The 24,605-nt window shown below is 54.5% G+C and overlaps 9 protein-coding genes across 9 annotated transcripts; 2 read left to right on the forward strand and 7 right to left on the reverse strand.

Moving 5' to 3' along the window:
• Positions 1-667: 667 nt before the first annotated feature.
• On the reverse strand, positions 668-1,360 carry J7T54_008187 (uncharacterized protein; the record flags this gene model as incomplete). Its single annotated transcript, XM_051508407.1, has 1 exon — positions 668-1,360. One exon carries the CDS (start codon positions 1,358-1,360, stop codon positions 668-670), a length of 693 nt encoding a protein of 230 aa, XP_051360426.1.
• Positions 1,361-1,460: 100 nt separating this feature from the next.
• On the reverse strand, positions 1,461-2,782 carry J7T54_008188 (putative atp synthase subunit alpha protein; the record flags this gene model as incomplete). Its single annotated transcript, XM_051508408.1, has 4 exons — positions 1,461-2,091; positions 2,145-2,201; positions 2,329-2,495; positions 2,711-2,782. 4 exons carry the CDS (start codon positions 2,780-2,782, stop codon positions 1,461-1,463), a joined length of 927 nt encoding a protein of 308 aa, XP_051360427.1.
• A 1,072-nt stretch (positions 2,783-3,854) lies between these two features.
• Positions 3,855-4,490, reverse strand: J7T54_008189 (60S ribosomal protein L11; the record flags this gene model as incomplete). Its single annotated transcript, XM_051508409.1, has 3 exons — positions 3,855-4,148; positions 4,205-4,287; positions 4,346-4,490. 3 exons carry the CDS (start codon positions 4,488-4,490, stop codon positions 3,855-3,857), a joined length of 522 nt encoding a protein of 173 aa, XP_051360428.1.
• A 390-nt stretch (positions 4,491-4,880) lies between these two features.
• J7T54_008190 (Small nuclear ribonucleoprotein-associated protein B-like protein) lies at positions 4,881-5,836 on the forward strand (the record flags this gene model as incomplete). The annotated part of the gene is made up of 6 exons (XM_051508411.1): positions 4,881-4,904; positions 4,978-4,986; positions 5,077-5,148; positions 5,200-5,499; positions 5,550-5,640; positions 5,691-5,836. 6 exons carry the CDS (start codon positions 4,881-4,883, stop codon positions 5,834-5,836), a joined length of 642 nt encoding a protein of 213 aa, XP_051360429.1.
• A 408-nt stretch (positions 5,837-6,244) lies between these two features.
• Positions 6,245-6,967, reverse strand: J7T54_008191 (uncharacterized protein; the record flags this gene model as incomplete). Its single annotated transcript, XM_051508412.1, has 2 exons — positions 6,245-6,322; positions 6,374-6,967. 2 exons carry the CDS (start codon positions 6,965-6,967, stop codon positions 6,245-6,247), a joined length of 672 nt encoding a protein of 223 aa, XP_051360430.1.
• An 814-nt stretch (positions 6,968-7,781) lies between these two features.
• On the reverse strand, positions 7,782-9,351 carry J7T54_008192 (uncharacterized protein; the record flags this gene model as incomplete). The annotated part of the gene is made up of 4 exons (XM_051508413.1): positions 7,782-8,381; positions 8,435-8,494; positions 8,553-8,986; positions 9,129-9,351. 4 exons carry the CDS (start codon positions 9,349-9,351, stop codon positions 7,782-7,784), a joined length of 1,317 nt encoding a protein of 438 aa, XP_051360431.1.
• A 2,015-nt stretch (positions 9,352-11,366) lies between these two features.
• On the reverse strand, positions 11,367-12,484 carry J7T54_008193 (Thioredoxin-like protein-like protein; the record flags this gene model as incomplete). Its single annotated transcript, XM_051508414.1, has 3 exons — positions 11,367-11,708; positions 11,762-12,303; positions 12,403-12,484. The coding sequence occupies 3 exons, from the start codon at positions 12,482-12,484 to the stop codon at positions 11,367-11,369; spliced, it is 966 nt and encodes a 321-aa protein (XP_051360432.1).
• A 3,561-nt stretch (positions 12,485-16,045) lies between these two features.
• J7T54_008195 (uncharacterized protein) lies at positions 16,046-16,745 on the reverse strand (the record flags this gene model as incomplete). The annotated part of the gene is made up of 2 exons (XM_051508415.1): positions 16,046-16,683; positions 16,742-16,745. 2 exons carry the CDS (start codon positions 16,743-16,745, stop codon positions 16,046-16,048), a joined length of 642 nt encoding a protein of 213 aa, XP_051360433.1.
• A 2,926-nt stretch (positions 16,746-19,671) lies between these two features.
• J7T54_008196 (GTPase-activating protein BEM3) lies at positions 19,672-23,673 on the forward strand (the record flags this gene model as incomplete). The annotated part of the gene is made up of 1 exon (XM_051508416.1): positions 19,672-23,673. One exon carries the CDS (start codon positions 19,672-19,674, stop codon positions 23,671-23,673), a length of 4,002 nt encoding a protein of 1,333 aa, XP_051360434.1.
• Positions 23,674-24,605: the final 932 nt, after the last annotated feature.

Below are 24,605 nucleotides of genomic sequence, written 5' to 3' on the forward strand. Positions count from 1 at the left end.
GCCTATCCGTAGCAATAGACCAGATCAGCCTGACCGAGTGTTCCCCGTCCTACCTGCCGACCGACCCCCCCTGACACAGTCCATTATTCAATACTTTCGACACTAAATAATTTATTAGAAGAGGCGAGGAAAACAATTAGGTATTGTTTAGTAGGTCTGTTCCGATATTAGGGCCAAAGAAATCTGCCCTAGATAAATCGTCGGCGAGAATAGAGATAAATAGACAACAGGTAGATAGCACAGCCAGTAGACATAGACAAATCTTCGAATTTGTTAGAAGAGGAGAGAAAAAGCTATTAAGTATTGGTCAGTAGGTCTATTCGGATATTGGGGCCGACGACATTTGCCCTGGGTGAAAAGTCGGCGAGAGTGGAGGTTGACAAACACCAAGAGAAACGGCACAGCCAAACGGACACAGACAAATTGTAGTTAAACAACAAAGGAAATCGAGGGCTTCAATTGAGTTCTGAGCTCTAATTTACAATGGTGGTACGACTGGCGATATCTCCTTGCATCACCTGTCGTTCGCTCCCTCCGCCTCTAGAGGAACTTAAACGACACAACAGTTATTGGTATAGCCACCAGCTTCCCAGCTTCTCTTTCTCAGTAGCCCCCACCACAGCATCTATTCACCTGCGTGAGCCTGTGCCCACTCGTCGTACAGTGCTTAACCGAGGAAGCTCTTGGTGAATGTAACGACGACGTCCTTGAGCTTAGCCTCGAGATCCTTGCTGAGGGCACCCTCTTTGTCGATGGTAGAGAGGAACTCAGACTCGTTCGTCTTGAGGTGGGCAATGAAATCAGACTCCCACTGGAGAATCTTGTTGACGGGAACGTTGTCAAGGTGACCGTTGACACCAGCGTAGATGAGGGGAACCATCTCGTTGACAGCCATGGGGGAGTACTGCTTCTGCTTGAGGAGCTCAGTCAGACGCTCACCACGGTTGAGAGTCTGCTTGGTCGAGGCATCCAGATCGGAACCGAACTGGGCGAAGGCAGCGACCTCACGGTACTGAGCCAAGAAGAGCTTGAGCGAACCAGCAACCTGCTTCATGGCCTTGAGCTGAGCGGCAGAGCCGACACGCGACACAGAGAGACCGACGTTGATGGCGGGGCGGATACCCTTGTAGAAGAGCTCAGCCTCCAAGAAGATCTGACCGTCGGTGATGGAGATAACGTTGGTGGGAATGTAAGCAGACACATCACCACCCTGGGTCTCAATGATGGGCAGGGCAGTCATGGAACCACCGCCGTGGGTCTTGTTCATCTTGGCAGCACGCTCCAAAAGACGAGAGTGGAGGTAGAAAACGTCTCCAGGGTAGGCCTCACGACCGGGGGGGCGGCGGAGGAGCAGCGACATTTGACGGTATGCAACCGCCTGCTTCGAGAGATCATCATAGATGACCAGGGAGTGCTTTCCATTATCACGAAACCATTCACCAATTGAAGCAAGGAGGCTGTTAGTACAATGAGTATTGAGTGCAGAGCGGTCTTGACTTACCACCGGTGAAGGGGGCGAGGTACTGGAGAGGAGCGGCCTCGGAGGCAGTAGCGGCGACGATGATGGAGTACTTCATCGCATCGTTCTCCTCAAGAGTCTTGACGAGCTGGGCAACGGTGGAACGCTTCTGGCCAACGGCAACGTAGACACAGTACAGCTTCTTGGTCTCGTCGTTGCCGTCGTTCCAACGCTTCTGGTTGAGCATGGCGTCGAGAGCGACGGCAGTCTTACCAGTCTGACGGTCACCAATGATCAGCTCACGCTGACCACGGCCAATGGGCACCATGGCGTCGACAGACTTGAGACCAGTCTGCACAGGCTGGTTGACGGACTGGCGAGGCAGGATACCGGGAGCCTTGAGCTGCGAACGGCGCTTCTCGGTGGTCTTGATGGGGCCCTTGCCGTCAATGGGGTTACCCAGAGCATCGACAACACGGCCAAGCATCTCGGGGCCGACAGGAACATCGACAATTTCACCGGTACGCTTGACGGTCTCACCCTCCCGGACGAGACGGTCAGAACCGAACAGGACGACACCGACCTGGCCGGCCTCAAGGTTCATGCACATGCCCTTGACGCCGGAGGCGAACCTAATTGATCATTAGACACGGACGCGTGAGTTGTTGTTCGAGGTTGTACTCACTCGACAAGCTCCTCGGCCTGGACGTTGGCCATACCGTGCACACGGGCGATACCATCACTGAACCTCAATTAGCCCTTCATCCTGTGACAAATAGCGGCCATGCGAAAAAGTTGCATCGCGCGTCAAGTATAAATTGTCGTTGCAGTGTCGCATTCGGAGGCCACCTTGCACAATTTCCACATACCCGACAGACAGGACACGGCCGGTCTCGGCAAGACCAGACTCCTCCTGAACACCACGGATCCTCTGCTCGAGAATGGACGAGACCTCAGTCGGCGAGGCCTTGGCGTCGGCAGCGTAGGCGCGGGTCTGCATGGCAGCGCCGTTCAGGGCGGGTGCGGCATTTCGGACCTGGGGCAAAAACGGTGTTAGCCGAAGTCCAGCCTTGCGATGGAGAGAGGCAGCGCGATTGCTCAGAGAGCTCCCAAAAAGCTCAGAATCGCCTCTTTGGAACTTAATTGAGCCGACCGAATTGATCTGAGATGGATGCACGATGATCGCAGGGTGTTGTCGATGGCGTTGGGTGCTCGTTGGTGTGTTGGGTGAGGCGTAGTGAGGAGACTTACCGCAGCGACCCTGCCAGCGGCAGAGGCAGCGCCGACAGCGCGCGAAGACTGGCGGAGGGCGTTGCGGAACATAGTAGGAGATATGTGAGGATGGAAGACGAGAGAAGAGCAATTGCAGCGGACGTGCAATTGGGGAGAGGGGAGATTGAGGCTCGTGGTGTTGCCTTTGCTGAAGAGCAAGATTCGGGGGAGTTTTTGCAGAGAAGAGCCACTGGAGACAGAGCAGAGTCTGAGGGAGAGGAAAGGCGGGGCGGAGCTCGGCTGATCCAATCGCCGCTGCGTGCGCGGTTTTGCCCTGGAAATCCCGAACCCGAATGGCTCCTCTGCCACTGCGCGGCTGGCCTTTGCATCCGCTGACCTCCACCAGACAATTTCCATCTGGGGAGCCTTAGGCATCACGGCTGCCATCATGCACACGCGTTGGCCCGGCAGGCATGGCATCGCGACGTCTCAGCACGCATTGACCAGCCGCCGTCAATGATATTAGATCTCTTCACCGCAATGAAAGCGCAACATGCCACGACAATCTTCTCAGTGTAATTGAGTACCGCTCTATGTGCTGGAGGCTCGCTGTGGTCTCAGAACCTTGATTGCGCCGGATAATACCGTGAGGCACGTAGCCTGCCACGCAGAAGATGAGGCTCCAGGTCAGCCTTTTGCAACTCAGGCTATGACCATTTGAACTACGAGCTTGCATGCGCTAACGAGTCCGCTGTTTGCCAACAAACCCGTTGTCTTGTGGTTTCATGTATCGTGCTGTCGTCGAATGTTTTGCGACGAGGGCATACGGCTGACGCTCGCAACATCTACGTTCTGGTAAATCCGTTGAGCATCGATCATGACACAACGTAAGACGTCGCGCAATCAAGCCGTCCCGTCACCACGCTACATCAATTCGCAGGGTAGGGAGAGCAACATGGAAAGGGCTGGGACGGTAGGTGACGTGCATCACATTCATGATATACGAAAGCCGGCATGACGCCGGTCGGTCTCTGAGGCCGTGCTCGACTCTATTCCAGTCGGAGCAAATGCAAAGTGCAGCGGAAATACATGTCCGTGAATTCCCTTTTGTTCCCAAGTACTCCGTTTCGTGAACCATTCCGTGAAGCTAAGACAGAAACCAGCAGAAAGACCGATTGCCCGTCTACCGGACAATGCCATCGAAGCGCTGCTTGAACCACTTGACAGTCTCGTCACGCTTGATGCGGTGGCTGGCGCCAATGGTCGACTTCATGCGGCGGCGGCGGGTGACGCGCTCACCAGGGCGGGTCATGCAGCAGTAGAAGTCCATGCCGTAGATACCGATGGAGGGGTCGTACTTGATGCCGAGATCGATGTGCTCGCTGATACCGAAGCCAAAGTTGCCCGTCTCGGAGAAGTTACGCTTGCGGAGCTCGTACTCCTTGACCTTGAGGCCACGCTCGAGAATCTCCTCGGCCTATTGGGTGTTAGATCCTGCAATGGTGTATGTATCGGACAGTCGATGCGGTTTACCTTGGGGCCTCGGACAGTGACGTGGACAGAGATCTTCTCGTTACGGCGGATACCGAAGGTACGGACAGTGTAGCGGGCCTTGCCTTGAATCGTTGTCAGAATAAAGTTTTTACCACGAGAGCAGCGAATCGTAGCACATACTGTAGACAGGAGTCTGACCAGACAGCTGCTCGAGCACCTTGGCGGCACGAGTAAGTCTGTCACCAGACTCACCAACGGAGATGTTAAGAACCAGCTTCTGGATCTTCAACTCCTTCATGGGGTTCTGCGTCTTCTCGGAGGCCATGGCTGCGGTACTGGTCGACGACGGTGATGGTTGTCGAGGTGGTTGTCGGATGGGTTGTCGCAATGGCGGAATTGGGGATGCGGAGGTTTGGTAGATTTTGTGAGGCAGGGGAAAATTCGAGGGTTTCTCTGCCCTGGCCGGTGTGCGAGACAAAAGTGGATCCGAAATCATCGGCCAAATATGGCTTAGCGGCTTCTGGAGGTACATCGCGGATGTACCTCATTTCAGCCTTTCCGGTCAGGCTCCGCAAATTCTCAGTCGGACCTCATCCTCGACCTCCCAGCACTAGGAAGGTCAACGTCGCAGTCGCGTAACAGCATCTGTGACCAAAGCTCAATTTTTTGCAATCAGGAACGTTGCGCAGGCAATTCGTTCTGCCAACTATTCACCATGTCAAACAAGCAGGGAAAGATGGTATGTTTCCTTGCAGACCGCCCTTTCTGGACTTTTGGCTGGAAGCTTTACTGACGCGATATTGATCATATAGGCTGGCTATGTACGTACTATTCCTTCAACGACCTCACCCGATCGAACGACACGCTATTTCCCCCTAATACCGAGTCGCATGCTGACGTAGAGTCCGCAGATCAACTGGCGCATGCGCGTCACGTTGAATGATGGTCGCGCCATGACCGGCCAAATGCTGGCTTTTGACAAGGTATGCGTGAATACCGTCCGATTTTCGGCGCGCGCTGACAGCAGAAAACAGCACATGAACCTTGTCTTGGCAGATACCGAGGAATTTCGCCGCACCAAACGACGACAGAACAAGCCCGCGGCTCCTGGCCAAAGCGGCACGCAAACCGTCGAATCTGAGGAGAAGAGGACCTTGGGCTTGACCATTGTCCGCGGTGCCCACATCATCTCTCTGTCTGTCGAATCGCCGCCTCCAGCAGACCCCAGTGCGAGGTTGAACAAATCCGGGCCAGCTGGCATCGGCTCTACTTTGAGTGCTGGTCCTGGAGTCGCAAAGCCTGCTGGCCGTGGAGCTGCTCCTCCTTCTCTAGCTGTATGCTTGGTCTACCGGTCTTGATGGTATATTGGCTAACTGTTCTTTAGGGCCCTGCTGCTGGCGTTGGCGCTGGTGCGCCTCCAGGCTTCCCCGGCTTTCCTGGCGCTCCCCCCGGTTTCCCCGGTGCTGGACGCGGTGGTACGACTGTTCCCTTTTGCGATAGTGAACATTTGACTAACAGGATATAGGACCGCCTCCTGGCTTCCCCGGCGCCGGTGGCTTCCCTCCTGGCGGTGGCCCTCCCGGCGGCTTCCCTGGTGGCTTCCCCGGTGCTCCCCCAGGCTTCAACACTGGCGGCGGGCCTCCCGGGTTCAACCCTCCCCCTCGACGATGATTGTTTTGTGGCGCAACTGGTGAATATTATCTCGGGTGGACAAACGGCCGGCAGCTGTTTTCGACAGGATAGCCAGGGCATCAATTTAAGGATAATCACGAGATCGACCACCATTGGTCAAGAAGAGAAATGTACGTGTCTTCCTCTGGCAACTCAATCTTCATCTAAGTGTTGACTGAATGGCAAAAGATCCGACATCAGTGGCGCTGTTGCGTTTGGATGTGAAGTCGTAAAGCTTCAATGTGACATTTATATTGTACAAGTATCGACATTATGAGATCGGCACGGCCACGATGTGGTGCACCCGGGGTTTATACATTACTGGGATATCTTATCTGACTATCTATCTACGAATTTAACGACTTGAGCGGATTGACTGCCTCTACCCACGCCTCATCGCTGCTTCGCCTACACTCCAACAGCGTGACTGAATACCCTGGCGGCCAGTTGGCTCAGCAGCCTCGCCCTGTCACCTTGCGGCAGCTCCTGTTCACCACAGCGTTAGCTAATTTCGTCACACTGCACATTGATATTTACCTGGAAAACCGAGTAGACGCTTTTGCCCTTGGCATCTCTCACAGCCCCGAGCCTGTTGCCGGCGACTGCACCCGCCACTGCGCCGGGTACGTTGGCGACGATGAAGCCCAAGGCGCCACCGCTCGCGCCGCCGATCATGCTCCAGAACCTGCTGGTCGGCCTGTTGGAGCCGTCCTCCGCCATGCCCTCATCGCGCATCATCTCCTCAAAGACATCCTCAAACTGCGCATCCTCGGTGCGCTGCCTGTCCTCGGCATTCGCTGCGCCACCGCCGCTCTGGTTCTTGAAGAAGTTCCACGCCCATGACGGGAAACTGCCACCAGCCCCTGCCGCGCCGCCAGGGAATGCGCCAGGGATCTCTTCGTCTGGGTCGCCGAACGGGTCGTCTGAGCTGCGGCCGGGTTCGGTAGATGGTGCGCCACCGAACAGCTTGCGCTGCGCGTCGTAGTCGCGTCGGCGCGTGGGGTCTGAGAGAGTGTAGTAGGCGTCGTTGACGAGCTGGAACTTGCGCGTGCGCTCTGCACGGTCTGGGGATTCTGACGCGACCCTATCGGGATGCGTCTTCAGTGCAGCTCTAGGTCCCTTGATCAGCATGTGCACACAACACTGCCAGAAGGAATGGTGTTTGCTGCGGCAAGACACACTTTTTATATGCATTGCGAATCTGCTCTGTGGTTACAGTATCCGATACTTCTAGAATTGCGTCTAGTTGTCACTGTGTAAGCGCCTCACGATCCTCGCACGGCAGTCTTGGCAACTGACAATAATTAGGGGGTGGTCCCGACATGTTCGTTCTGGCTTATGGGAAATGAGGGTGCGATGATGAGCAAGACTTGCGAGCCAAGGTGAATTATTAGATCTGCTCGAATTCCCGTTACTTGTGACAGTGAAGACTGCCATGACGTCGGTACGAGGAACGTCATGTGTGGCGGTGCGGCAGCAAGGAAATGGTGCGCCACCTGTCCTGTCCTCTTTGCGTGCACCTTCTGCACACCCTACACCCAGGATCAGGGCGACACTGAGCTGATTTGATGGCTACTACAATTGACACATACACACACACACACGCACAAAAAGGCGACATTACTCGGCGAAGCTTGGGATTATGATTAAAAATGCGTCTATGTGAGTCTTCTCTTGTTTGCCTGGGTCAAAATGCCCCTGTGATGTGTGTACATATAGGTCCGAAACGCTTCCTCCATGCATGAGTTGTGTAGATGACACCCACAATCGCTATGCTCATGTATCATGCGACCAATGATTCCAATGACCAAAGGGATATCTTGTGCGCGAACGCGAATTCCAAAGTCCAACTCCTATAATGCCCTGTCGAGGTTGCACAAGACCTTCCCATGATAAAGTTTGTTGTTCCGGGCTCTCCTCTACTCCCCAGCCAGCCCTAGAAGTTTTATCCCGGCAAATCCTCTAAATAATCCTTGGCCCTGTTAATGGCGTCCTCGGCGACGTTTCTTGCTTCCATGTTGCGCCCAGTCCGTTTGTAGTGGTCGGCCAGCACCCACATGTCCCTGACGACTCTCAAGTTGTTGCTCGCTCCGTGGGCTGTCTCGCGGCTCAAGATAGCGTGTTTTAGATTTTGTTCGGCAACGTCCCAGTCGGATCGATCCTGGTGTACGCGGGCGAGCATTTTGCGTGCATAGGCGTGGAAGCGTGCGTTGAGTCTCGGGTCGGAGCCAGCTCCTTCGGTGTGACTGAGGAGCTGGAGTGCGAGCTGCTCGGCTTGAGGCTTGTCGTCCAAATCCATCTGTGTAAACTCGAGAGTCAGTGCCTCGACACGCAGGCAGTGGGCTGTGGAAGAGTCGCCGGTTGCCTGGTATATATTGCTGAGGTTCTGAAGCGCGGCTGTCAGTAGCTCGCGCCGTTGCTTCAAGTCACTGTCCTTCCGTAGCTGCGTTCGACCGTCCCAGATCAGCTGCTCATACAGCCAGAGGTGCTGCGGCGCAAGCGATCCGACCTGCTCGCCGAGGATATGTACGTTGCGCAACCACGCCTGGTGTAAGAGATGGCGGATGTACTGTCGCCCTTCGTCAGTGGAGTACTCACACTGCCGTAGCTGTACCAGAATTTGCAGTAGGGGATGCTGCGTAGGAAGTTGCCGGTGCGCTAGCACTGTCGCGTGCTCCAAAAACATGCTTAGGAGTTGGATGTGGCCCCTGTCTACCATGTCATAGATGGTGTCGAGCATGTGCCAGACGAGGTCGGGATGGTCATCGGTCAGGACATATTCGAGGACGTAGAATCCCTTGCGCGCGGCCATGCCGGCCAGGTCACCTCGCTCATGCTTCCAAAGATCAAAGACAAGTTCAAAGGTGCGGTACATGGTCCGGCTGTCTTGTATAGGGGGCTGGTTCGGGTTGGCCAGATAATCCGACATGGGGTCCGACGAGAGTCCGTGGCTTTCCAGTTTGGCTTGGCTCCAGCTCCAGACGTTGCCCAGAACGATCTCGAGTCCCGCGTAGGGGCCTTGCCGCGAGACCTGGAGCGGGAGGGAGAGGGCGGTATTTTGCTTGGTCCGGTTAGGGATGCGAACGACTTCCTCGACACCAGCGTCATCTTGGTCGGTTGATTGCTCCGCAAACGATTCCGGAGTGGACACTGAGGTGTTCATTGAAGAATTGGTGGGCGTAGACTTTCGATATGTTCGCTTCCTAATATTCCATTTCTTGAGGCGCTTTTTGTACATTTGTTCCCTTTATGCTCCATCAGTCGACATGTCCATTGGCACAGCAATACGCACCCCTTTCTTCGAGAGGAGGGTAGACCCACGTGGCAGCAAAGCCGTGTTTGGACTCGAGAATGGCCATGGTCTCGCTCAACTTGCGATTGTCCTGGATATACAGTTTCTGAATCAGCTCCCGCTTGGCTTCCCATTCGGCCTCGGTATGTTCCTTGGAACTCGGCTTTTCGACGACCGGCGGCGTGACGCCTGCCAGGCGAGGCGCCAGAACGGGGAGAGACATGGCGGGCTGACTTGAACTTGAATCTCCCATCTCCCACGACACCTGACTCCCTCCCGCAGCAGGGTGGGACGCAAAGGCACGGGTGGCGGGGAGCTTCCTCTTGGACCTCTGGACGGTACGCCAACTCCACTAACGGTAGCCGTGTGCAGGTGTGCGGACGGGTAGGGCTACCTCGTACGGTCCGCACGAGAACCAGCTGATCATCAGAGGAATCTTCAGGTGATGTCAGTACTGCTATCATGGTCGCTTGAAGGAAATATATGTACAACAGGGACCTTGCAAAGAGGACTCTGGCGAGTGCCCAGGCATGATTGGAGGTCACGCACGACCAACCTTGGAGCCCATAGGCGGAACCAGGGTCAAAGCCCGCAGTTATACTTTCACACGGCCGCTGTGCCATTTCTGGATCTCGAGCGACCCTTCATGCGTCGGCGAAGACCGTTAGTTTGAGATTCACCGTTGAAACAGAGGCCCGGGTGATTGGATAGTCAAGTTCCTCGCGTTTTGAGGCAACAGCCCAATCAGAGGAGCGGGGAAGCCACCCGGAGCGGCAAGTGGATGGCCGTGTCGACAGTGCCATGAGGCCCGACGGGGTGGAAAGTGGAAACTCGCGCGAAGTCGCTGGGGCGGCTCCCAGAGCATCCAGGGCGGAAAAGTTGAAGGGACCTCGGGGGCTGTACGGAAAGGAGCTGCCAAGGACGTCGTTGTACGGTACGTGGTACGCGTGCTTGGTGCCGCCGACGAAGTGTACAGCACTACATACTAGCTTACTCCCCTAGCGACACAGCCACCATAGTCCCAAACCCTATTTCGTGACAATCTGGCCTAGAACGGTCGTCGTCCGGTGATAATTGGGCGCCGGTGGGGTATTATATTAGCCTTCGTTGCCTCGACGTATGGAAAACTGTACCGGGACTCCAGTCTGCCGGTACTGGACCTTGGTTGCCAGCTCTCCAGGGGAGAGTATCATCACCCGAACAAGACACCGAACATTATCGCAGCCTGATCCAGCCTTACGTATCCCCTATGCTTGTCGGACCGAACTTGTTTGATGGGCTAGCCTCGTAGTTCGTGCTAGCAGGCAGTGCAGTGGCGGCCCCGCTGGTGCAGCTCTGTACGGAGTACCCGGTACGAGTATTCAACGAACTCCATGTCCCCTGATCGGCACATTGAAGACTGAAGTTGTATCCATTGGCTCGCTAATCAGTTGGTTGTTGTCAATTGGTGCTGGCTCCTCGGATCCGCGAGTACAGTCCAGTACGTATAAGAGAATTTTTTATCGCGCATGGCTTCGCTACTTTGTCTTCGCTATTTTGCCTGTGCCCTTGTCCTTCGCCCGCTTGGCACTTGACAGTCATTGAGAGGGTTCCCCAACTTGCTCGAGTCCACGTCCTCTAATATCAGCGTTCTACGTACATACGTACCGTTGTACTGCCTGCACCGCGCTGACTCATGGCCGCTGAGCGGCCGAACGGGATCTCCTCTTGAAGGGCGGGCTCGGACACCGTTGTCTATCCGTGTCAAAAGATCCCCTGTCGTCACGGCACGTCCTCACGAGCCAGACTCCCTTTGGGTTAAAGCACTGTAGATCCGCTCGAGTTGATGCCTGATCGTCGTGTGAAGTCGAGGTGGCTTGCGAGTTGTACGTCGGACTTGCATGATGATCGAGGCGAGCCGCATTGCCGCATCGACTCCAACTTGAATGCCGACAGCGAGAGCAAGTCGGCTTTTTTCCCCAAGCTGGAAAATGCCAGGTCAATGGTACGCCATGTGGCCGAATTTTCCTGCCTACTGCGAGCCATCCGTCCACTAGTTACGCCATGCCCCTGAAATAATCGGGGTCAGATGGCCTCGCCGTCGTCATATACTTGCGTCGTCTAATAATATTATTATCGGGTGCCCACCAACTATGGTGTAATAACGGCATCTATCATGTCTAATGGCCTGCAATCTTGTATCCGCCTGTCAGTGCAATGAGGGATATAAGCACGAACACAGACAGCTGTGCCCCCTGATTACTCGCCAGGCTCGTCGCCGATTTTTTGAAGCTTGCCCATCTCGCGCTTGGCCCCAGCCTCCCCGATCAATCTGAGCCTGTCTACGCGCACAGTCTCGGCATCCCCATCGCCTCTTTGCACGTAGACGATGACTGCGTTGGTCTTTTGGAACCTGACAAACCGCAGAGGAATGTTGGCAGTGCCGTTGGCGTTCCAGTCATCCGGGCCAAGCTCGATAGCCTGTGTTGGTTCCGAGTCGTCGGCCTCGCTGAAATCCATGTTCTGCGGTCGATTGATGAACAGGCGCAAGACGCCAGGCCGGGCCGGGGCGTCGTCGCCTTCTGCAGGTAGCGACGTGATCTAAAACATATATCAGAAACGCTTGCCAAACAAACCAGTCGCGATCGACGTACTTGTAATGTGTGGAGTTTGACGGTGGACTGGAAGGGAATGTAGAGGAGAAGCTGATCATCGGCGCCGCTCTGCACATAGTCCTTCGACGTGCTCGCCTTTTCAAGGCCAGTGGGTTTCTGTGTCGCAAACAGAGTCTTCACCGTGCCAGAATCTTCATCCGCGTTGAGAATCTCGCAATTCCTGACCTCGACCTCATCAGTAATCTCCCTGTAGCCTCGAGGTACATCGGCACCAAGCCACTGGCCACCACTGCCACTGCCACTGCCACTGGCCTCCCCCATGGACTCAACTTCTGAGAGCAGCTTCTGTACAATGTTCTTGAGCTTAGTCGGGTCTGCTCCTCGGACCGTATCTTCAACCTTGCCACCCCGGAAGACGAGGAATGTTGGTAAAGCGGTCACTTGGTACTCGGCGGAGATGTCGCTGTTGTTCTCGGTATTGACCTTGACAAAGGCGAGGGCTCCAGGACGGGAGAGAGACTTGGCGAGAGATTCGTAAACGGGCGCAATCTGCTTGCATGGGCCGCACCAGTCGGCATAGACTAGATTGAGCGTCAGCCATCCATTCCAAACTAGCATTCAACAATGCTCCTCCCGGGCAAGTGGGAAGTTGAGGGGCGTCTGGTGGTTTCCTCACTCACAGTCAGCAACGACAAGCGTTGAGCTCCGGAGCAAGTCCTTGAATTGCTGCGATGAGGTGATCTCTGTTGGTCCTTGTGCCATTGTGACGGAGTGCCTTGGCTGGAGCAAATGTTCTACGGACAAAACGATCTGCCAACTGCCAAAAGATGCAGCTCGCGACTGGCGCGAGTGCGGGGCAGACGCCTCATTACTAAGGTATCCCTCATGAGTAAGCTCACGGTACCGATCGATTAACCGGGTCGTATCGCTGTAATGGGGCTGACGTCATTGCAGTCCTTCCTCTCGTGTCCGAGAATTGAGCTTGATGTATCCGCAAAACTCTGTTTTTTCAAGCAGGGCGAGATTTTAGTGTCTGCAATATTTTCGTAGCAAGACTTAAAAGTATTGGAAGCTTTAAGAATATGCATCACGGACACTTCGCATTGCACTTGATGGGTCCAACATGCAAGACCCAAAACAGTAGGCTCCGCCGCTCCGAGTCCTAGATCGTGGGCGGCGCTCCGGGGTCCGGATAATCCACTTTCAACCTCCCGGGCCCAGCCTTCAGGGCCAGTCTCCACCCGGCGCTACTATCATAATTGCATGTAACTATACGGAGTAAGCGGTGACCGTTGATGACAGCTGTAGGCGGCTGGCTGCTTGGCAACTGCAATCGATTCGCTCCAGTTGCTCAACGACTCACGGAATGGCCTACATCAGGAAGGGTCAGCCTGGCATTCTCGTTCCGCCACCGCCTCTTCTTGCAGCAAGCGCTGTGTCATTGCGACCTTTCATCTTGGGGGAAGGTGCTGCAAAGTTACGACCTGACAATCCACGCCCAAAAACTCCACGGAACCTCCAAAATTAGGGAAATGTGACTGCCTGACCACTATCGAACCGGCCGGAAAGGAGTATGGCAAGACCGGACTACCATCTCTGCCAGAATACTTACCACACCTGTCATAGAGAGACGCAGGAGGCTGAAGCAAACAGTCGGCCGAAGTTGCCGCGAGGCAAGCACGTAAGGTATCTGACCAGGCTAAGTGGCTAGCGTCGATTACCATTACAGCATTCACATGTTTGGCATGGTACTGGCAAGGTACGTAAGGTAGGCACCTTGCATGCCCTCTTTGGAACTGATAGAAGGTGACGGTTGAATAACATCTCCGTCAATGCCCCCTGCTGAGCTGCCGCATCAGCCAACTGTACGAAGTGAAGGCTTCACCTCGGAATTTCCACCATCAATCATTCCACTACCCATAATCTCATACCAAGGGAACATCACATCTGATATCCGACCTTGTCAGTTTTTATGAACAGCGTCCTATCCTGTATTATCGACTATTTTAGTTGAGTCCGTTCACGTTACACGACCCGACGGCTTCAGGTGCCAGTGCACGCCAACCTGAGGTTGTTGTGAGAGAAAGCAAACCAACATTCTGAAGGTCTCACCGGGCTCCTGATCAACACTCCATCTTTCTGGCTCATCTCTTCATTCTGTGCGTGGTGCTTGAGTGGGCCTGTAGTTCCGAGCATCGTTACTGGGTTAGTTTTCAGGCGCAACTACCACGAAAACCCGTAGCCAAAGAATGATGACTCCTGGACGGCGCGGGGCATCCAGGGCAAGCTCATCACACAATGGAGACCCCAAAGCGCCTCAGAAACGTGAGCCTTCCAGGTCACGGAACGTGGCAAGATCTGAACCATTGTCCACCTTTGAATCACCGCGGATGTCTAGACTACAGCCCGCCCCAATACCACCTATTAATCCGTGGTTGCAAGGTCTAAAGATGAGCGCGAAAGTTGAACCGTCACAGCCAATCCCAGCTCATCTGGAAGAGGGGCCACCATTGCCGTCCGCATCCCGGAAGAGAAGTCGACTGGCAACCTCCAAAAAGTCAGAGAAAGGCGGTGCTAGTGACAGTCCAGAAAGTACTATCAACGTCCCAGAGTGTCCAGACGCTCCAAGGTCCAAGTCGAAGTCTCCGACCGGCGATCTGCGACATCAATCAAGCAGTCCGACATTGTCGCAAACTACAACATCAGAGCCTGTGTCATTGGGGGGAACCAGCAAATCGACACAATCCCCGTCTACGAGCTCGGTGGTTTCGCGCTCAGCTTTGATAGCAGCAGCGTCGCGCGCCGAGTCAAAGTGAGTTTTGGCGCGTGCTTGAATTTGGCCATGGCATTGACAATAGAGAAGTCTTTTCGCGAATCCGATAGGTTCTGACGTACTCGTGTGCGCCGGCAACTGGTCCTGGAGAGTTCATCGCAACATCTTGGTCAGAGAGTCTGACTGGTTCAAAGACAACCTACCGGAACTTGAAAAGGTAGCTAGTTCAATGCAGTAAATCCAGGAACAACTGACCTGACCACTTCAGGACGAGGATCTCATCAAAATTACGTTTGACTGTGCATCGGAGACACTTGGGTACTGCATCAGATTCATGTACATGCAAAGTTAGTACTGCAAAGCTTGTGGCCTCGGAAAAGCCATGTTGACTCAACACTGCAGGAATAGAGGAGCTACTGGAAGCGAAGCCCTGCGACATGAGCCATCTGCCGCGATGTGTCTTGTGCTATTGCGCCGCCGTCTACTTTCGAACCAAGGGCATGATACCTCCAATATTGCGTATTGTGGAGCTTACTGCGAAAGACCTATGTGAAGACTTGAGCGGACTGCACCAGAGAAACAATGGAGTATCAACGAGGGCGGTAACTTTAAACGAGAATCATCTTCTCGATGCGCTTGACCTGATATACAGTCAGGAGAACCAAGCCATCATGGAACCCATGCGGATTGCCATGGTGACGGTACTGGATGCGACGCTATTCTTCCAGATTCACCGGGATTACTTCATGGAGAAGCTGAGAGCATATCCCTGGATTCCAAACATGCAAGAAGACTATGCTGAATTCCGTCGTCAGATTGGGTTCAGCCGTCAGAGCTCCATTATCCCCAGTGGCGAGGCATTGGACACGATGCTTTCTCATCTGGACCTGAAGCACACCGCAAGCATCGAGATTTAGCAATTCCCGAGGGCACCGACAGATTGGCACCTTGCTCGATCTTACCCAGGCTCTCCGGAGTCATATTCGACTACTGTCCAAAACTTGCGCCGCCCGAGCTCCCAGGCAGTAGGAAGTGGACGACGTGACAGCCGACGGGTTACTTTCGACCTTGGACGCCACTCCATGAGCTAGGGTGGCGTTTTCGTGCGGGTTTCCAGCAGGCAGACTGTCTCATTGTCAGAGATCGTCTCGTAGAGAACACTGTAGTCGCTCTCGCTTTCACCCGAGATAGTCACTAGCTCGCAAAGCACAAGGGCCTCGCGAATATACAGCGGAGCCCCGAGCGAGCGAGCGTGGATGGAAGGAAATCGATGGGTCTCTCTTTGCGGAGACAAGCGGCATTTGTCTAGAGCGTTTTAGTTCCAAGGTTTGGATTATTAGAGATATCAAAGCAGCAGTCAGCGAAAACCACTCTGAAAGATGTTCTGTGATTGAGTCTCGAGCGAGGCCCAGCTGCTTGTGCGGCGTACAACTAGAAACGTGAACAAAGTGGATATGCCGTAATTAGTGTTTAACAAGCCCCAGCTATTCCAACTTAGATCGAACAAAAAACTGCATTGCTTTCATTATTCGTAGTAGTGCACCTCGAAATCAACATCTCCTGTATCGGTCATCGTATGAATCATAATAATGATCGTGGCACCTCTCCCTTTCCCTCTCCTTCTCTCTATCCGTAATATGAATTCGGGTCTCGTCTTCGATCATCCGCCGTGGAGGTTCCTCGCAGTACTCGATTCTTTGTGGCGCATGGCGTCTAGGCGCATCCACGTAGCGGAAGGTCTCGTAATGCGGTTCCTCGCGGACGGGGTATGGAACTGGAACGAAGCGATCGCGCTCAATGTACACTTCTCGCTCAAAGGATTCCCTCCTGTCGCGCGATCTGGATTTGGAGCGCGACTTCTTCTTCTTTGGCTTGCGCACCGGTGTCGGGTCTATGTCGACAGAAATGACATCTATGGGGTCCGGCGTAGGCTCCCTCGGGGGCGGAGGGGGGGGTGGTGGTGGCTCTGGAATGCATGGCTCTGGCTCTAGGACTGGGAGAGCAGGAGGAGGTGGTGGGGGAGGAGGTGTCGGCTCGCGAGGCGGTGGTAGTGGCAGAGGCTCGCAGTAGACCGGAGGTGGAGGAGGTGGTGGGACGAAGCGAGTGACCGACTTGCGCACAACGGCGACGTCGGGTTCTGGGTGACCCAAGTAGAGTCGCTTCTTCGTGCCGTGGCGCTCGCGAAGGGCTGGAGATGGTTAGTCTTTGGAGCGCAGCTGGCGATGAGTGCTCAAGCATGTACGAACCCATGATGAGATGCTCAGCGACCTTTCGCAGGTTGGGACACTGTTGGTGATGGCGGCTTTGACCTCGGGCGTGGCTCAGTCGTTTCCAACAATTGGAGCAGACAAGGTGATGAAATCAGATTCGAGTGTTTACAGGAACCACGCGCCAGAACTTCGAGAATGAAGAAGTGGACCGGAGAGACTGCTTGATATTATGGCATGGTCACGACGACCCCAAGGCGGGGGTGGTATGACGTTGTTCTTGACGTTGGGCACATGCATGATTTCCAAGATTTGCATCGCAGATGCTGGTGATGAGAAGCTATCACTTTAGTTAGCGGGTTTGGCGTTTTCCTGCTAGTGCAGTATTTCACAGCCTCGTGCAAGCAGGGAAATGCCCTGCAGGTTGGGTTTCTGTCCACAATTAGACAGAAGTGACCAATGTACTAAGCTAGGGAGTACGTAGAACAATGATGCTTCCTAAGCGTTTTATATTACTTTTGGCACACGGCCTGAAGCTTTAGTAGACATGAATCCGTGCGCCGTTCAGTGGCCGAATTTCGTCAGTCTCTAATCATTATTTTGCCTGTGTTATAGCAGTCTCGGATGTACGACTCCACCACATCCAGAGCACCTGGTTACGTACTCAAGGCTCGGGTTCATGAATCTTATCTTTCGGCGGCTAATCCAAGGGGCATATATTAATGCTAGCGGCAGCAGGGGCCTCGATAAATCTGGTGGGGTGCAGATGCAGCCTCCCTTGCGATCGCTGTTCCTGTCTGTGGGCAGATTGCATGTCAAGTTTCAGCATTGCAGCAAATCTAGGTACACGCACACAGCTGCAGCACAGATGGCGCTGACACGGGGTTGATCTCCAGTTTCAGCTGGGGTAGATCGTAAGGAGTACGCGCCAAATAAATATTACCCACGAAACTCTACGTACCACGGCCCCATGCCTCGTGAGATAGCGTTTGTATGTGAGTGATGACTGTGGGGAGCATTCCACACCGCTTGTCCATACATAGACTTCCAGGGGATCCCTACCTACTGTCAAGAGGTTGGTTGAAAGCAAGTCTATCTCAGCACAACGGCTAGCACGGGCTGATTTACATTGACTACACCCGAGGAATAGTGTCGAATTATAAAATAAGGACGCTTGGAGAAAGAGCTGGTGTGCCGGTTGGAAACGCGAGTTCCATTCATATCGGCGGTTAGGAGGAATCCAAGAATGTTAAGAACTGAACCGCCCATCACTGTTAACTTTTGGGCGACCCTAATATCCCCTTCCAAGTTAGCTCAGTCAGGATGCTTCAAGCGCGCTATGTGATCGACTGCGCTCGTGCTGTTGACGGCCTCGGAAGCCGAGGAATGTACATGAGGTGGTCTAGAATGTCAGCAAGTGTCCCTCTAAGGCTTCTATCACAAAACTTGATATTACCTACCTCACTACGTATGAGTACTGGCGTGTCTTGAAGTAAGTTAACCTGCTTTCCGACCAACGACTGGACGGACCCGAGGACTGCAAAGTTCAGGCTTTTGACTCGCTGATTCGCGCGCTGGAAATTTGTATGGAGCACCAGCGCCCCGGCAGATGGCTCAGATGATGCGGCTGGCTCATCCTAATTAATTACTGACTCCTACAATCCAGGATATCACTCTTTCCCCTGATCCAAGCCCGAAGCACTGCGAATCCCAGTTTGGTCCAGGCACCATCTTATCTACCTGATCTGTTGGTCGTCGGACTCTGGCTAAGACTGACTCTGGTGCTGCGCACAACCATCCACAATCACACGCGGGAATTAATTACTTAGGTCGACACATCTCGACGACTAGCCAGCGCGACGTCTTTCCTCGTCGACTTGGGACCTCGCTCACGACTTCAAAAGCTTTCCTTCCTATTGTCTGCTGTATCCGGACCTGCTCGCTGTTTGGGTCTTTGCCGGCTCGACCCCACTGACAAGGGGTCACTGACGGTCCCCAACCAGGGGCAGCACCACCTGAGATATCCATATTATTTCGTTCTCTCCTATTCGATGCCGTCAACGAACCGGAGTGCAGGGACCGGCAAGCCACTCACCACAGCCTCCAGTGATCTCTGGAGAGGCTGATTGAAAATGCCATCGCATCTTCCAACTTCAACTTCGCCTCGCAATGCGTCGTCGAATCCGTATCCGAATAGCAGTAGCCAACCCAGCTTTTTCAACGACAGCCCTACCATCGTCCGCTCGGTGAACACTGCAGCCTTGACTTCGAAGGCAGAACTTCCCTCCTTGGGCTTTCCAGCACAACAGTAAGCATTGCACATTTTCTTGTCCTGCCACAAGGCGCGTGTGTCTCCGAGACCCTGCGCCGGATGCGTTTCACATGGGTTCGCGCTTGACATACCCCGTCTTTTCTGCTTTACTACGTACTCCCCTTCATACCCCGTATCCAGTTGCTATATGCGAGCTGCGCTGGTCTTCCGGATCGTTGCTCACATTCGTGCCGCACGATCCCGCTGTGCAGGCGCTCCTGTCGTGTGACATTCGTACCCTCCTATTGTAGTGGCATCTTACTCACCTACCCGTCATTGCAGGAGATATCCACAAGGGTCGACACCGAGCCCTTTGGCAACAGGCAGCCCCCGAAGCGTCACGTCGCCGACCAGCCTGAGCCCCGTACACGACAACAACTCACCTCGCGCTCCTTACGTACGAGCCGTGAGCTCGCCCATGAAGAGAGAACCACAATCACCAACTGCCAGGCAGACCACATTCTATAGCGACTCTTCCGCCGCGCCCAGCCCTGAGTCAAGTCCTAGGTCAGTCGCTACATTAGATTTGACTTTGGCATATTGTGTCTGACCGAGTTCACGCAGACTACCGCCATCCACCAATCCCAATGATTCCCCGGCGTCGACCAGCCACTTGAGTTCGAATTCCAAAACACAGGCTAGACCTGTTAAGCCGGCAATGGCTGGCCCAGTCGCCGCAACGAAGAGCACACTGGACGCGGAATTGACCCGGAAGAACTCGATCGACTCTGCTATTTCGGCAATATCATCGCAAGCTCCGTCAACGCAGAATGGAGGGCAGGATGCGTCGTATGCGTCCTCGGACGTGGCTGCTCTTGTGACCAAGGCTGGGAGCGCCGAGGCGGTCATACAAAGTCTCTTGAAGGACAAGCACTCGCAGGCTCAGCAGAACAGCCAGCTCTGGCGACTTGTGGATAAGCAAAGAGCCATGATCCTTGGCCTGAACAAGGACCTCGAACGTGCTCTCAAGGAAAAGGAAAGATACAGGGCTAAATTGAAGGAAGCCCTGTCGGGCCCAAAGCCAGCAGGAGCTGACATGGGACGACAAGATTCGCAGATTCTCTCTGGTCCCAGCTTACCACAACTCGATGTCAAAGGGGCCACGGAGGTGTTCAATAACCAAACGGAATCCCCAATGTCAGATTCGCCAATTCAGACCATTTCTCCTATCAACACTGTCCTTGCGCCGTACCCAACATCACCTCCACTGGGCGGATTCACGACGGATATGATCACGGCGGAGCCAGCCGAGGCAATGCCAATCCCTCAAGAGCACGCTTACGGCCAGTATGATCACGACGCTGATGAGAGAGCGGCTGATCAAAACCGTAAGCAAAAGGCCGAACAGCAACAGCCCCATGGGCTGCACTACACGAGCGCTCTACCACCATCTCGTGGACTGCCGCCAGATCCACCTAGGGGCCCGCCACCGAATCCGCCCAACCGATCAGCTCCCAATATGTCTGTAGTGGGAGCAACACCACAAGTGGACGAGGGTATCTCGAGTTTTCCAACCCCACCTAGAAAAGCGCCGCCTGCACCCTTACAGTTACAACAGCATACTGCACACGAGAACGCAATCGACGATGACACGGACTCGGATCTCGACGACATTCTCGAAGTGGGCGAACTAGGCCAGAAACGAGGCCGCAGGCGAACACGCGCGGAAGATGACAGGGACCGCGAGATACGTGCCTGGAAAGAGGCCGAGGCAAGAAGCGCATCAAAGAAGAGCAGCACAAGCAAGCCCACGTCGCCCGTTGAGCCATCACCCCCTATTGTTTCCGGAGCGCCTCACATAATCACACAAGAAGTTGGCACCGCTTCACTTGCTGCTGTCTTATCAGGGGGCGAGCGTAGCAGGGAACTCATGATGCCGCCCATCATGAGTCCAGGTCTTCCCGCGAGCCCGAGACCTGGTGCAACGACCAAGGGGACTAATCTTCAGTCACCTCCTCTTTCGCCACGGACTATGGGTAATTACCCAGCAGCGCCGCTGTCGCCACGGCCACCGCGGGCACCGATACCGCTTCCACCGAACACGCCGCTTGCGACACCTGCGGCCGGCCATGGGGACACCGTGACCAAGGAACCAACGCACGTCGCGGCTCATTCAAGAGAGCCAGGGCCCTCAACGAACTCGACCAGGAGTCGCGACAGTCCAGTCGAAAGAACACAAATATATAAAGGATTGACAACTGAAGAATATCCCGATCTTCTGCTGCCGCCCAATGCTCTTCCCTCTATCACTATGCAAGTGGCGTCGTCGCGGATGAAACCATCGCGCGCAAGTCTCATGTCCTTGACCCAGCTAGAAGAGGATCCTGTCTTTACTTTGGCCATCATCTCGAGATCGGATGGCGGCGAATTGTGGCGCGCCGAGAAAGACTCGGCTTCGCTACTCAAGCTCGACAGCAGACTCAAGCAATGTGCTGCGTTTACTGCCACCACCCCTGATCGGTCACTCTTTGTCGGCCATGCGCCAGCAAAGGTGGACGCGCGCCGGGCCGCGCTGGACCACTACCTGGATGAAGTACTCAACACACCCTTTGACCTTGCCACAGCACTGGACCTGTGCAAATACCTATCGACAAACACGCTACCACCCAACACCGATGAGATGGGCGGTTCTGTTAGCGGCAGTGTCGAAGGAAGTTCTCATATGATTGGGCCCGATGGGCGACCAATTCGCAGCGGGTACTTGACCAAGCGCGGGAAGAACTTTGGCGGCTGGAAGTCGAGGTTCTTTCTACTTGACGGGCCTCTCCTCAAGTACTACGAAACGCCCGGCGGTGCTCACCTTGGCACAATCAAGCTTCAGGGCGCGCAGATTGGCAAGCAGCAAAATCAAGGTAGCGAAAGCCAGTCGCCAAGTCAGAGCGGGAACCCTGAGGATTCGGAGAGTCAATATCGGCATGCCTTCCTCATCCTGGAGCCTAAGAAGAAAGATTCGAGCACGCACGTCAAGCACGTGTTGTGCGCAGAAAACGACCGCGAGCGCGACCTATGGGTTGATGCGTTGCTACAATGGATCGACTTTGGCCGCGACGACAATGACGGTCATAATCAGAAATCGAACGGGACCTCGAAATCTTCTTCGGGACGGCAAGGAAACAAGAGCAAGAAGGGGAGCGGTAGCCAGGCCAAATCGAACCACCATGCGGCTGACTCAGATGCCCTCGTGGGGGTGCGATATGACGCAGTTCAGCCTGGAGATGCACCCTCGAATAGTTTGGCAGGCCGCCACAAACCGTCTGCCGGTCCTGGTGAAAGTTCGCAGTTGGCAGGCGACACGATGAGTTCCCAGGTCAAGGTCATCTCTGGACCCAAAGACCCACAGCCAATATCAGACACAGCTGCATGGGGCAACAAGTCAGGCCTGACTGCCCCTACATACGAAGAGAAGAAGGCTCGAAAACGTAGTTTCTTTGGCTTTGGGCCCAAGATGCGCTCTAATTCGGACGGGCAGGATTCGATCCCAGGCGTGGGCGACCTTCACAGCTCGACACCGCCATCAGGGCATTATCATGCCCAGACGCCAGTCCGCCCCGTCTTTGGCGCGCAGTTGGCTGAAGCGGTTCGGTTCTGCCCGCCGTCCGACGTGAATGTACCACTGCCATCGGTCGTTTACCGTTGTATCCAGTACCTCGATGCCAAGGACGCTGTGCTGGAAGAGGGTATCTTCCGACTGAGCGGATCCAATTTGGTGATACGTCAGCTTCACGAGCGCTTCAACGTGGAAGGCGACATCAACTTGATCACGGACGAGCAGTTCTACGATATCCACGCCATAGCATCGTTGCTAAAGCTATACCTGCGAGAACTCCCAACGTCGATCTTGACAAGCAAGCTTGCGCCTCAATTCGAGCAAACAAATGCCATCCCTGATCGTGCACAGAAGCTGGGGGCCCTGCGGGAGTTGGCGCAGATGCTTCCCCTTCCCAACGCGACTCTACTCAAGTACCTTTTGGCTTTCCTCATCAAAATCATCAACAATTCCGACGTCAACAAGATGACGGCGCGTAATGTGGGCATTGTGTTTTCGCCCACCTTGAATGTACCGGCGCCTGTTTTTGCGACCATGATGCAGTACTACGACGCTGTTTTTGGTATTCCGCCTGAGCAGTACGAGCTGCCATTCTCAGGATCAGAGCAGAGTAGCCAGGATATTTCGTCACGTTTCGAGCCACCAGCTCCTGCAAGGCCATCAACGTCATCTGGTACGCCTTCGCCCCATCGCCAGACACGCATTGATTCAACGCGCGACTATCAGAGGTCGACGCCGACGCCGCCACTGTCGAATCTGAACCCAGCCCGCGAGTCGCCGACACCTCCTCTCAGCCAAGGTCACGGCCATGACCAGAGGTACCACTCCCAGCGGCAAGATCCTGGGGCACATGCTCCTCGTGGCGCATACGACGCAATGTACGGCGCGCCTCCCAAGTCAGCTACGCACGGTGGCTTTCCGCCCCGGAACCAGTCTGCGGCTTACGACCGTGTGCAATATCATCAGCAACCGTACCCAGAGAGCAGTTCAAAGTTGGCCGTGCAAGATCAGACACACGGTGCTGGTAACCGCGGCCGACGCGAGAGTGCCATGTACATGGGTCTCCAAAACCAAAGCTCCAGAGGTTACCCCCGCGAGACACAGCGACAGTGAGGGTCGCTGCTGGGCGGCCTCACTTACATGAACACCCATTTTTCTGCTCGGCACATTTCTATTTGTTCTGGTTCTTGCAATATTATAACATCATGATACCACTTCTTGCTTCATGATACCGTTTTTCTTACGTTTCATCTCCATCGCATTGGTGGAGTTTGTGAGGGCGGTTCGACATGAAGATATGGCTTGTTTTAGGAATACTATGTGGAGTATATGCCCAGGAGTTCGGGGAGCACTGGTTGTCGAGATAGTAGCTCGATCATACTCGGGAAATAAATTTAAATTTTCGTGACGGCCTCTGGTCCTGATGTCGGTGTCGTGATGTGAGCGAGCGGTACTTGGGCCAAGCCAGGTACAGCAACCGTGCTGTGCAATGCACAATGACAACGTTGCTGAACCCCTGAAGCTTGATTGTGGTGTTACCCAAGCTAGCACACGAAGACTACGGAAGCTTTCCAGAAGAGGCGAGGTGTTCAACGTTCCAATATCAGGGCAGATAGTACGCACATCGTCACGCTACTTATCGAGTCTCGGGTGACACAAGGCCTCTGCTGTGAGCACCCCCTTGGTTGGCCATGTGGCTCATCCTCGCACTGCAGTGATAGAGTCACCACAAGCGACTGTGCGTGCGTCGTACTTGGTCTCATAATACAGAGAGGTAGGTGAGTAGGTACTTTAGATGATTTCAACTTCGAGGCAAGGTCCGCAAGCATGAGTCGATCAATCGGGCGGGCGGGCTTGCTTCTCAAAACACTTGCTTTTATGTAGTGCCGAGCCCCGTGCAGGGTTGATACCTGAGGTAACTTAGTGGCCTCAGCCTACCTGGTGAGGCAGGCCTACGGTGCAATGAGTCAGTGGGTTCATTTAGTGCCCAAGTCATGAACCTGATTCATAGGTCCAGTCCCCTTATTGTTACGGCGACAGGCAGG

Source organism: Emericellopsis cladophorae (genome assembly GCF_022114955.1).
Source record: "Emericellopsis cladophorae strain MUM 19.33 chromosome Unknown NODE_44_length_188334_cov_123_963608, whole genome shotgun sequence".
In the NCBI taxonomy this organism is placed as follows: Eukaryota; Fungi; Ascomycota; class Sordariomycetes; order Hypocreales; family Bionectriaceae; genus Emericellopsis; species Emericellopsis cladophorae.